Source organism: Solanum stenotomum, chromosome 1, assembly GCF_019186545.1.
Source record: "Solanum stenotomum isolate F172 chromosome 1, ASM1918654v1, whole genome shotgun sequence".
Lineage (NCBI taxonomy): Eukaryota > Viridiplantae > Streptophyta > Magnoliopsida > Solanales > Solanaceae > Solanum > Solanum stenotomum.
In genome coordinates, this window is record NC_064282.1 from 28,477,202 (window position 1) to 28,489,441 (window position 12,240).

At 37.8% G+C, this 12,240-nt stretch overlaps 1 protein-coding gene across 3 annotated transcripts; it reads right to left on the minus strand.

Annotated features, from left to right (window-relative positions):
* Positions 1–11,763, minus strand: LOC125853747 (cysteine-tryptophan domain-containing zinc finger protein 7-like). 3 transcript variants are annotated; one of them, XM_049533483.1, is made up of 15 exons: positions 11,213–11,763; positions 10,609–10,681; positions 10,386–10,519; positions 9,875–10,267; positions 8,482–9,767; positions 7,874–8,307; positions 5,922–7,783; positions 5,584–5,741; positions 4,860–5,020; positions 3,409–3,563; positions 2,076–3,195; positions 1,884–1,979; positions 1,675–1,777; positions 596–674; positions 1–471 (listed from the first exon to the last, which is right to left on the minus strand). In XM_049533483.1, exons 1-11 carry the CDS (start codon positions 11,336–11,338, stop codon positions 2,980–2,982), a joined length of 4,998 nt encoding a protein of 1,665 aa, XP_049389440.1. In that variant the 5' UTR covers positions 11,339–11,763; the 3' UTR covers positions 1–471; positions 596–674; positions 1,675–1,777; positions 1,884–1,979; positions 2,076–2,979. The 3 variants fall into 3 exon arrangements, with proteins under 3 accessions (XP_049389440.1, XP_049389438.1, XP_049389439.1); XM_049533481.1 differs by lacking the exon at positions 1,675–1,777; XM_049533482.1 differs by having other exon boundaries at positions 1,675–1,979.
* Positions 11,764–12,240: the final 477 nt, after the last annotated feature.

Here is a 12,240-nt window from a genome sequence, read left to right on the forward strand (position 1 = left end):
AAACTAAAATTCCTGATGTTAATCGAATTACAGACGTTTACCAACGTGCAAAAGCTACGATTACAAAACTAAAACTAAAATCAAGCAGTCCGACATATGCTACAAGTTAACATCCAGTTGTGACCCAACTTCGATCTGGATGTCGCATCTCCATAATGGGGGGAATGTCAAATTGTCTATGACATGTTATTGACCGATGAAACAGTTGCTTCTTCAAGGGAAAAAAAGGGCCTCTATAGACCAGCCCCCATCCATAACAGAGCCACAAAGTGTTGTACTAACACTAAAATATGCAGATACGCGATGAATTCCTGCAGAAATTCTTTTCTCCTCCTCGCCTTGACAAGCAAAGAGCAGCATAGCAATATGCTCCAGCATGACTCAGTTGACATGTGCTAGTCATAAAAGTGACATCTCCTTTAAACACAGCAGATAAGTTGACAAGAATCCTTCTCTTCTAAATTTGAGACTCTGCACCAGGTCATCTCCAGTAAGCCCAAGTAAACTCTCATGCAAAGAAGCTGCCTTTTATTGGTTCCTCAAATATAAAATCAGCTGGCAGAATATACTCCGTTACTCATGTTAAAATACATACCTGAAGCAGTAAATCAGCAGTTTCCTGTCCACCTTACAGTTTATCATCCCCTCCACAGTATCATTCACTATCTTGGACACTGTAATATGACGACTACATCAACAGGAAGTGAACAGAATATAATAGTCTCACCAATCATCCTATTTCTATTACCGTATCTGCCCAATACTACTACATGCCACAAAGAACTCACTTCAAAAATGATTCTCCAAAACCATTTCACAAGCAAAGCCATATTTATAGTCATGCAGATTCCCAGTGCAGACACTTAAAGAGCAACCACAACGTCAACTTTTACAAGGTAAATATCTGGGGTTATAACTATCACCATTCCAACTACCTTGGAGCTTCTTATCTTTCCTCCACATAACCGGGCATTAGAACAAGGACATCATAGAAGTAAGCAAGTTTGACAGACTAGAGTTGACAGGAGTGATCTAACCCCACCCCCTCTTCCGACAAATATTGTCATCCAAGATGGATTTATTTTCACAACACTACAGGAAAAAACTGTTGTGCAGATAACTATATTTTTTTTTTTGAAACTTAAAACTGTTGTGCAGATATATCAGTGGTTGAGCAGAAAATGCTGCATTCCATAATTTTATCAGTACTTGAGTAAAATATGCCTAACCATCAACTCGTTCATAGAAGGTTATCAGTTAGTGAACACCAAAATTCTCTCGTTTTCCCTCGAAACTGAAGGCTCGAATGGAATATCAAAACTAGATCAAATCCAAAAACAAAAGCTACTGAGGAGAGATTGATATCTAACAAACTACCATCCCTAACTTCTATTCTCAAATGCTTAAAACAGTTTTGACTAGGCATATTGATCTGTTTTAAATTTGTTGCATCAAGAATAATTAGACAAGGAACAAGAGTTACTAAGACAACTACACATAGCCACTCGACATCTCAATACACCACTATCAAGTCAGAAATATAACTATAGGTACCTTTTTAAATAAAAAAATAAAATCTGAACTTGGTCCGGATTGGACCAATTATATATAATAAAAAACAAAGTTACAAAGACTGAAAGACAACAAAATTAAGCCCAATATGGCTATAGGTACCTGAATAAAATTATCACGCATTTGGTGTGAACCTTCTGGAAAAAAAAAATCCCTTTTCAAAAATAATGCATTTGCAGTCAGTCATCGGTGAAGCAAGCTTTTACTGGCACGCAACACAGATTCAATTGTTTATTGTTATCTAAGCAGGCAACAAACTTGAAACACAACATCTAGTGAAAAGAGTAAAGGACCACATATAATAGACTTACCTGGCATGCCTTTCTGGAACACAAGGAGCAACCAGGTTTGACTGTGTCTCAGGAGGAACATATTTCCCAATTCATTTACTGTACTAAACAGATTTTCTGTTGCAATTTCCCCACAATAAGATCAGTTGAAAAGAAATTCAAGTTTAATCTTCATAAATCCTAACAAAGGAAAGGTAATATGGCACAACTTACAGCAATACTTCAAGTTCTTCTGCAGCACGTTCTTTTAAGATCAACAGATCTAACGGATTCCAAGCTGTCAAAAAAAATGACCCACACACCCAACTTTCTTGGCTCATTTAGAAAAGAGATCAAAAGCTGATAAGATGATTACAGGCGTGCAGAATTAAGTGATTAGCTCCATGTTTTCCAATCCTTTCTTTAACAAACCAAAAGATGCAATTCTGTAACGATCTCCTCCCCTCTTTTTTTCTTTTCTTTTTCTCTTTTTTCGGCAGATTCTTTAGTAATATGCCAAGTACATAGAACAAATTTGTGAGGCAGAATCAGTGACTTTTTTCTATATATTTTCACCAGATAAAAAAAATTAAAGAGAAAGGAGTAAAAAGAAATAATGGCGGATAACACAGTAATTCCACTAAGTTCCTCCACCAAAATTGTGCCTTATGTTCCATTAGGAAAAATGAAGTTATATACGGCAACCTAAGGATCCAAGTCCTCTAGTAAAGGATGAAACATTGGGACTACATTGAAACTCATGTCTACTTAGATATGTCAACTAATGTTCTCAATATCCGAACTCCTATTTTGCTCTATTCCCAACCAAAAGAACCTAATATTCAAAATTGGATCTCAAGTGAACTCCGAATCTTTTCCTTGAAGAGTTGAAACTTTATACACCTCATCCCCAACCTGTAAATTTTAAGGTTGAGCATCTGTGCCCTTATCATATACCAAAAAGTTGAATTCTCAAAATTTCATGAAATAGCAAATCAATCCCACTTTGTACACATGTACAGGAATATAACACACTTAACAGCATGCCTCTTCACCAAATTGCAACGCAGGTCCTCACTTCCTTCCCATATCCAAGGGCCTGCTTGTGAATGGAGAACCACATAATTACATGGTTGATTTAACCTCGACTGCCACCGAAACCATTATGGTTAATTGCCTCGATAGCTTGCCTCACCAAACGTATTAGCTCCTCTACATCCTGAAAACTGAAGTCAATAACCCGTTTAACTGAAACGAAAGCATCCTTATTCTCTGCTTCTCCAACGTTTGTGGCAGCTGCAAAAGCAATCTGTGCTTTTCTAGATGCCTCCATTGCAGAATTTACATCCTTTGTCTGCAAAATTTTACATCATTTTAATTGCTTAACCTACAGAAATGGGTAGCTAACACAAAAAAAATACAAGAACTTAAATCAAAGGAAGAAATCCCTTGACTCCTCCAGTATTCAGCAGTCATTTGACGTACAAAAGGAAAAAGAACCCTTGAATATCCAACAAAACTGTGAACTAGTACAGATATGTCTGAAATCATAAACCAGTCCACTTACAAAGTCAAGCAGGCGAACAAGACTAGGACGGTTTCGAGGAGCAATAACATGATTTCCAGAATGAGAACCACTGCCTTTTGATAAAACAGTCTTCTCTGCCACTGTTAGATTGTTTGTGTTATCAACATCAGATGCGGAAGATGAAGGAGATTCACCTGAATAAAACGTGTGGGTTAAACATGACGCAACTGCATACCATCGAGAATATCTGAAGCAGAATCACATTATACACGCTAGATACGCTAAAATATATCAAATTCAAGTAGAAATTCACGTGAATGAGATTCGCCTGAATAGAAGTATGGACTAACATGATGCGACAACTACACATTATCGAGAATTTTTGGACCAGAATCACATTATAATCACAGAGATTCTAGAGCATATTCTTGCAAGTGGGAAAATCATGCAAAAGCTAACAGTCTTCCATTAAAACAAAGCTAGACTGCTATAAACCATGATCCAGCGATACATAGATATGTTAATCAAGGTGACAAATAATAGCCAAAGACACTCTATTCATACAATTCCTTTCTCCTTTTAATTATTTTTTCCTGCAGCTTCCGAATTGTGGCTAAGCATTCTTTGCAAATCAGTTTTTTTAATCACAATAACGCCCACTGCCAAGCACGGACAAAATAACTAAAATAGGACAAACCCCAACATCTCATGCTTGAAGATTTCATTATACAACAGAATTTACAATCAATGAGATTGCTTCAAAAATCCTAACATCCATTGCCCCCTCTCCTCTGTGTCTCACTTACACATACGCATCTCTTTATGCATAGTGCATCTGCATGAACCAAGACCTGTTCTTTAAGACTGAGAAATCCACTATTTCCATCTTCAGAATTTGGTGGGTGAGGCCTGCCCCTCTATCCTTTTCTACTCAAATATCAGACTTGGTCCACCAACTAAGATTACTCATGATGTGCGTCTACCACACATCTTGCGATGTACTACGTCTACCGCTAAACAAAGCCTTGGGCATGTGAGAATCAAGAAGGTTAAATTAGGATGTCTTATATTCCCCACTTTGGAATTGTTTACCGCTGAAAATAATTGGAAAAATATGAAGGTTGAATTAGAAAATCAGTAGGCCTATTGAACTTCTTATGCTTTTGGTCCAGATCTCTCTTGTGGCTTAAGTGATGAAAAACATACATCAATCTAATTTCTCAGGGCAGAGACGGGGTGGTTATCTGTTTTAACCACATCTCTGCTAAACTAAAATCCTTTTCAAATCAAAATCACATTCCATCTATAGCTAATGGTGTTTCTTTGAATGTGGGATATAAAACAACAAAAGAAAAGAAAGAGGACTACTAAGTGTATCAATGTATTTGTTCATTTTTAGGTGATGCTTATATGATTATGCTAACTGCTGCAAATTTGATGGCGGCAAGACAAGAAACTCTGAAGTTCAACACTTCATGACAACAACATACCTAGAGGGGGAACTTGCAAATTTGCATGCAGATCATGCCAAATTCTACTTGAACTCATACTTTTGCAGTTTACCACCCTCATGTATGCAACCTCCATACACTTATAGGCCAAAGCAGCAGTGGCAGTTTCATCATGCTTCTCGTATTCAAGTGCACAAGCTCTGCAACATTATAAGTATATATTACACAGCCAGAGAAAGAACAGCCATCAAACAAGAAGTAACTAGATAGTTGAAACTAATCAGACTTGCTTAACCATGTATAGAAAAATTTACACAGAATATTCAACTTTATCTTCAATAAACCAGTTTCTATGCAGAAAAGAGTCATGCCAATATCTGAACATTAGGATATTCAGCAGCACTCCACAGGAAAACAATTGATTAAATGAACAGAAGGTTCTAATAAGTAACAACTTGGTAAGGCAGAGGTTCTCTATAAAACGGTATGGCCTTGAGCCAAACAGTAAACCAAGAGACAAACCATCAGTTACAGATTTGAGGAGCCGTGAGTTTGGAAATTTTCCCAACAGAGAAGATGTTAAATAAGTGCTTACGAAAAGGTATATTTAACGGATGTGTACAGTTGAAGCTATTAAAAATTATTGAAGCTAGTTAAAATTGCACATATTCAATTGTTGAAGCTATTTAACGGATATGTACAATTGAAGCTATTAAAAATTGTACATATTCAATGGATATGTAGAGATTGAAGTTACACTTACTCGCAAAGTTTGGCTGCGTTACTATAGATTTGTATTTGATTCATCTCCCCAGATTTGCTACTTTCCCCATTTGAGCTTTCTAAATGTGAAGCACCCTGAAGAAACAGTAATGCCGCTTGGAAATAGCCATGATTATAGTCAGCATGAAATCCAGAGTTCTGCAAGTAGCTTCAACAATTAGGAAACAAACTGCACACATAGGTATACAAGGAGAATCACTCCTTATTTCTTCAGTATAAACTCAACTAGATAACAAAGCAGAAAAGAAACTAGCTTTAGAAAATAGACCAGTAACAAGTTCCACTTGAGCTATAGTTGAAAAGAGATATTAGTAGAACCTTAAGACGATCAGCAGTATCTCTAAGCTTTTCAGCTTCTGTCAAGATAATAGAAGCAGTCTGACTGGAGGACTCTCTTTTTGATGGGGTAGGAGCACTGGGTTCCTGCACTGCACAATGATCAGACTCCAACCGGCCCATGCTGTTGTGACTCGCATTTTGACACACACCAATGCCAGGATCTTTTAGCATAGTTGACACTCTGGCACTTACAGAAGAATTAGCTATCCCTACATTTTTAAAACTTCCTTTCTGGGCACCTGAAGCAGATTTGCTCTTAATAACTGATGTGCCTAATTGATCTTCAGCATATGCACCAACTTGTGACCTTAGGTCCCTGGATTCTGTCTGAATTGATCTACCATTTGTTGCAAATCGAGCATCACTTTCCTGATGAAGTTTTTCCTTTGTAAGAACTTTTCCTTCCAAGTCACATACACTATTCAACTTTGTGGTTGACCCAACACCATCATGCTTCAATCGGAGCTCTCTACTGCTGTCACTACAATGTGTGGGATCTTTCTTGCTGACTTTCTGATTGTTTTTGAAAGATTTAGTACTAGAGTCAAGATTATTAGGGTCAATCTTTGAATTCAGGACTTCCTTGCTGCCCAGTTGATCAGATATGTTCTCTTCTACCCTTTGAGTATTAAATCCAGTATTCCAGTCTTTCTCCTTATTTTGCAAAGGAGGATCTTTGGCAGATTTATGTTCGTTAAGCACAGAAACGTGTTTCTTGCTCAATCTACCCTTGCCATCAGAGCAATATGCAGCACGCTTTTCAGTCATGTAAGGGCCACATTGCTCCAGAACATCAACATTATTATTACACATATGGCTATTTCCAAAGTCGGAAGAATGTATACCACATGATTCAATTTTTTCCCTGGCATCATTACCCTGAAAATCTAGCACAAAATTTTCATAAACCTCCGAATGAGGAACACCTGGTCTTTTCCCCTTTATCAAGACCCTACATTTATCACTCTCAAAATCGCCATCCCTATCCAAATATTTTCTTGGACTTCCAATGTCATCCAATTTAGCATCATCTTTTCCTGAACTCTCCATTCTTGCAGGTGAAGCCTTACTCATGTTGAGCATCCTCATGGGAGATGAGGAAACGGACCCTACAGGAGAGCCTTTCACTTGGTGATTCACTCTACGTTTCCGGGAATCAGAAACTTTTGACGAGCTTGAAGTGGCAGCCATTGGTAACTGTTCAGATCCCAAGTCCTTTTTCAATGAATCAATATCTTCCAGTGTCAACCGAGACTGAACCTTCACTCGGTACTTCTTTGTCTGATGTTCTCTCTCTACACTTCTATCTATAGGAAAATCCCTGGTTCCTGGTAGAACAATTCTGGTAACTGCACCTCTTGTTCTTAATGATTTCTCCTCACCCTTGCTTGTACTGGGCTCCTTTTTTTCAGAATGAAACACCTTGGGTTTCTTCTGTTTTCTGAAACCACTCTCACCACTAACCTCCCCCACAATTGCATTGCCATCGCTGTCACCCAAGAGATTATCTTTACTTTGTGAATTCATTAAATTGTCTTGATCCCTCAATTTTCTTTTCTTTATAGAAATTTCTCTTCCAATATTAGTTTTTACGTCAATCGAGCCACTATCCCTTGAATCCTGGACTCGATTACCATGCTTCTTTTCCAATATTTGTAACCTTTCTGTCAATCCAGGCTTTGTATCCTTTAAATTGCCACGTTCATGGTAGTCCTGGGTACCGGTCACAACTTCCCTAGTTGCCACAAAAGCTTGGTCACTTTTGATTTTTAACTTTTTCAAATCCCTGCGATCATATTGATCGGACTCCCTTTTGGATTTCTTTTTTTGCTTTTCATCACCTGATATGTTATAATTGGAAGCAAGTTAAAAATATATACAGAGGTATGACAGGCAGGAAAGAAATGCTAGCCTGAAGATGAATGGTATACCATTAGCCATGCGCTCCGTCAGTTTGTTCAAATGTTTGCCAAGGACATCAGACGACTTAACTGGAATCTGTGCATTGGATTTGCTAATTGAATTTGATTCAGCAACAGGTTGGTTCACATTCTTAAAACTTCTGCTTTTGACCAGCTCAGATTGCAAGTTTGAGTTTGTGGTCAACATTGGACCATGATTGCTGCTTGTGTTCGGTGTTTCTCTTAATTTATGTTTCTTCTTTCTTCCATTAGCCATGTAATTGAAACCCACGTTCTGACTGCTACCACCGAGACCATGCATATCAGCTGAAACTACTCCTGCCGCACTTCTACCAGCATGATTTTGAAGGCTATTTAGGTTATCAGGCAGGGGCATTTGGTACAAGGCATGCAGAGCTCTTGTAGTCTCCTCCTCACTAATGTCACAACGGTTCATTCCAGGCCTACAAAAGTTAATTTTGATTTGTCATCACCAAATTATAGCAATACAGAATCTATTTACAAAGATGCATAACTAGGCAGAGTATTGGAACATACATACACACTAATAAAAGAGAGCTAAGACTTTGAATAAAACACGAAAAGAGACTAAGATCCGAAAACTGCAGAAAACTTACAGCCAGTATAACATACTGCACATCCACCTCTCAGGCAGTTGCTCAGGTTTTGTACCATATGGAAGAAGACGCCACTTCTCACATTTATCACAGGCAACCCAATCTTCTTCAATAAAGACAGGAGCAACTGGTGGCTCAGCTCCAGAGGTCAGCTCTTTCACACCCTGTATGCCCATGGCTGAAGGATCCTTCATAGGGGTCGCACATGCCACATGACTATCAGCTCTTTTGCATGGGACCTGTCTTGATTTAGAAGAAGATGAATGCCGTCCTTTACGTGCCTCCAGTTTAGATTTCTTCAACTTATCACCTGGAGGTCTACCCAGTTGATTTGTGGGTTTTTTCAACTGTGCATCAAATACATGAGCCACCCGCACATCCTTCATAGAACTCTTCTTGTTCTTGAAGGTAGTAGAAACCCCTCTTACCTCTGCCGCATCTGCAGCAGGCTTCAAACCAGGTTGATGTTCTGTTAATTTCTTTTTGCCTTCAGATGACTGCTTCTCAGTGTGAGGTATCCTAGGTTGGTCAAGTTTATGGCTTGCAGCTTGCATAACAGCTTTCTTTCTCAGAGAGACAGCCCCACTAGAATCCCTCTCACTCTCAGATAAATCAGAATCAGCTCTAAATGAAGGAACTGATCTGCTGCATTTGCTCATGCCACCTTCCTTGATATCAAAAGAAGCATTTTTCTGAAAGCTTTCTAACTGGAGTTCCACCGATCTACTTCTTACTTCCTGGTGATCATATTTGTCACCGCTTAGGTCAGATAATGATTCTAACGAGTCATCCTTATCCAAATCACTACCAAACAGTTGATCTTTAAGTCTATTGATCTCCCTTTTCTTCAGAGGAACTTCCTTCTCTGAGGCTTTTATAGCTTCAGGTGCACCACCAGCACCTTTCACTGACTCATGAGTATCACATACTAAATCATGTACGACTCTCTGATTAAGGTCATTTGTGAAGCAATGCCTGTTTTTCAAGCTCTCAATTCCCGAGTTTTTCTTTAACAAGGACATCGTGTCATTTCTGACCTCTGAATTCAGTTCCTCAACATATCCACTTAAACCAACTGATTTACTTTTCTTCCTGATCAAGACATCTCCATCTTCCAGCCTGGAAGTTGAACTATTGGCAGACATGACAGATTGAGGGTTAGTACCCTTTGCAGCAGCCACATGCTCATTCTCTGCGAAAAGTTTTTCATTTCTTGACAGAGTCAAAAACTTCTCATGGAGAGGTGAAAGCAGCACACTTCCAGCAACTGGGAAAGAAGTCATAGTCTGTTACAAAGGGGGGGAAAAAGAAATTAAAATAGCACCAGATACTGTTCTCTTCTTTTTTTTTGCTGTGAAAAAAAGAGGGATTTTTATGTAACAGAAAAGCCTACCTGAAGGATGTTGGCTGGAGAATCACTATGACTTTCTTGAACCTTGGCCAACATCTCACCACTCTCAGTAGGACTATTTTCCATCGATGAAGAGGGAGAGATAAGTCCAAGACTAGTGTGCAAAGCAGTACTCTTCTGAGCTGTCTTATCAGAACCAACTCTAATCCGAAGTTTGAGTGTTCTCTGATCAGTTGGATTAAGTGACTTAATCATAGAAACTTCATGTTTTGCAGGGAACTTATTAGATTCTTGAGCAGATGAATCTTGTCTTGTGGAATCACCCCCACAAGGAGCCCTTGAATCATTTAAGGTATGACCACCACAGGAAGCAGCTGTACCGTTCCTCCTAGTCGAAGGAAGACCAGACACAGACATTGAGTTCTGAAGAGGTCCCTGGACAGAAATGCAACCACCAAACAGAAGTTAAACTAAATTTTCCCAGGTTGATAAAAGGGATGGACAAAATGTTATTTCCTCCAAGTATTCAACAAAAGACAAACTTTCAACAGACCTCGGAGGCGAATTGGCTGGGCGATCTTGATGTGCCTTGATTTTGAGATTTCTGTGGAGTTCTTGGCTGAGGTAGAATTGAAGGGGAGCGTTGATAAGTCGGTAAAAACGAACCATAACCACCAAATTTTGCCCCTAAGAAAAGTAAAAGAAATTTAATCAGCTATTCTCAAGATTTACAGCTGTTATATATGATCAATAGGACTTGTTACCAGCCTACTTACCCAAATTCTCGGCAGAAACACCTCCTTCAAAATCTTTCTGAAAATGACCCAGGACACTTTGAAGTTTCTCATCCTTCACACAGAAAACAAACAGTTTTGTAAAATCAATGGCAATAATGTCACATACACTTCAACCTCATTATTATTGCAGTGTGGGGGGGAGGCAGTCTGAAAGAGAATCTCTTGTTCTTTTTCTTTTCTTATTTTACACACTTCACTAAGCAGAAATGGTCCAAAGTTTCACCAGTATAACTTGAAAGGAACACTTTTAGCAGTGTTCCAATGATATTCATTTTCTCCAGTTCTATTCCCAAACCAAAAAAGTTCTTTCCTTTAAGGCAACCATAATTATTTACCTGATTCAGTACATTCTTTACAGAATCCTAGAACCATCTATAATCAATTTGAATTAGAAAAAGCCTAATCTTTAACCCAGAACAATGACAATGAAACCAGATTTTAACTATAAAAAAACAAACTCCAACTTCCTTAAGTATTTCATGAACTGATTCTCAAAAACATGAGGGTTTTGAGGAGACAAAAGTATTACTATTAGATTTTGAAAATGAATTCAACAAATAGGAGAAACAAAAAGAACTCTTACAATGTAAGAGAGTGCTATATCAGGGTCAAAGCTTGTATCATCATCATCCTTGTTGTAATAACATGCTTCCCCTTCTTCAAGGTCATGTTCTTCCATCATCTGAACCCTACTATTTCCCCAACTCATAAATATAACCTAACCCCAAATTTCAAACCTTTCAACACAAAACCCTAACCCTAGCCCCCCTTTTACCACCTATCCTAAAATCCAACATATCACTCACAATTCAAAAATCCAACTTCCACCCATTAAACTACTCACAAGACCCAGAAAAACCCAGAAAGGAATTGCACAGTTACCTATCCAACCTTCAAAATCAATAACTACCATTGAACTTCTTGATCATCTAGGTATATTCCTAGTTGTTTATCAAAAATTGGACCAGAAAAACACTTAAAAATTAATTTTTAAATACCCCAAAATGGATTTTAGAAGAATCAAATGTGTTGACAACCCCAGGAAACGAGCGATCGAATTGATTCTCAATATGATGTTCTTCTATTGTATGATACCACAGGGTATAGAGAAAGAAACAAAGGCTTTGTTTTTCTTTTATATTTTATTTCCTTTTTAGGTCCATTTCTCTAATTTTTCCGTCTTAATTACACTATTTTATTTTATTTTATTTTTCACTCCAAAATTATTTTCTGACCAAGTAATGAAATTTCACAAAATTTAAAATGTGGGGGAAATAAAATCAAATTGGTCAAACCACTCTATGAGTGCAAAATCCAGCAAGGTGTCCAGAATCTACTACTACCATGTAAAAGCCAAACATTTCAATAAGAAAAATATGTTTTGTGCTAATAAGAAATATTATATCATATTTTATTAAAACAAAACAAAATGCTAATCAAACAGAAAAGAACCTCACTTGCACATTAGTGTAGACTGTGGGGTAAAAAATTTAGCTCAGAATATGGTTTGATTTACTATCATAATTTTAGTTAGTAAATTTATTTATTTGAGTATTATATAAAAATTACAAAATCACAATCACTTAATGATGATCTGAATAGATATGAATA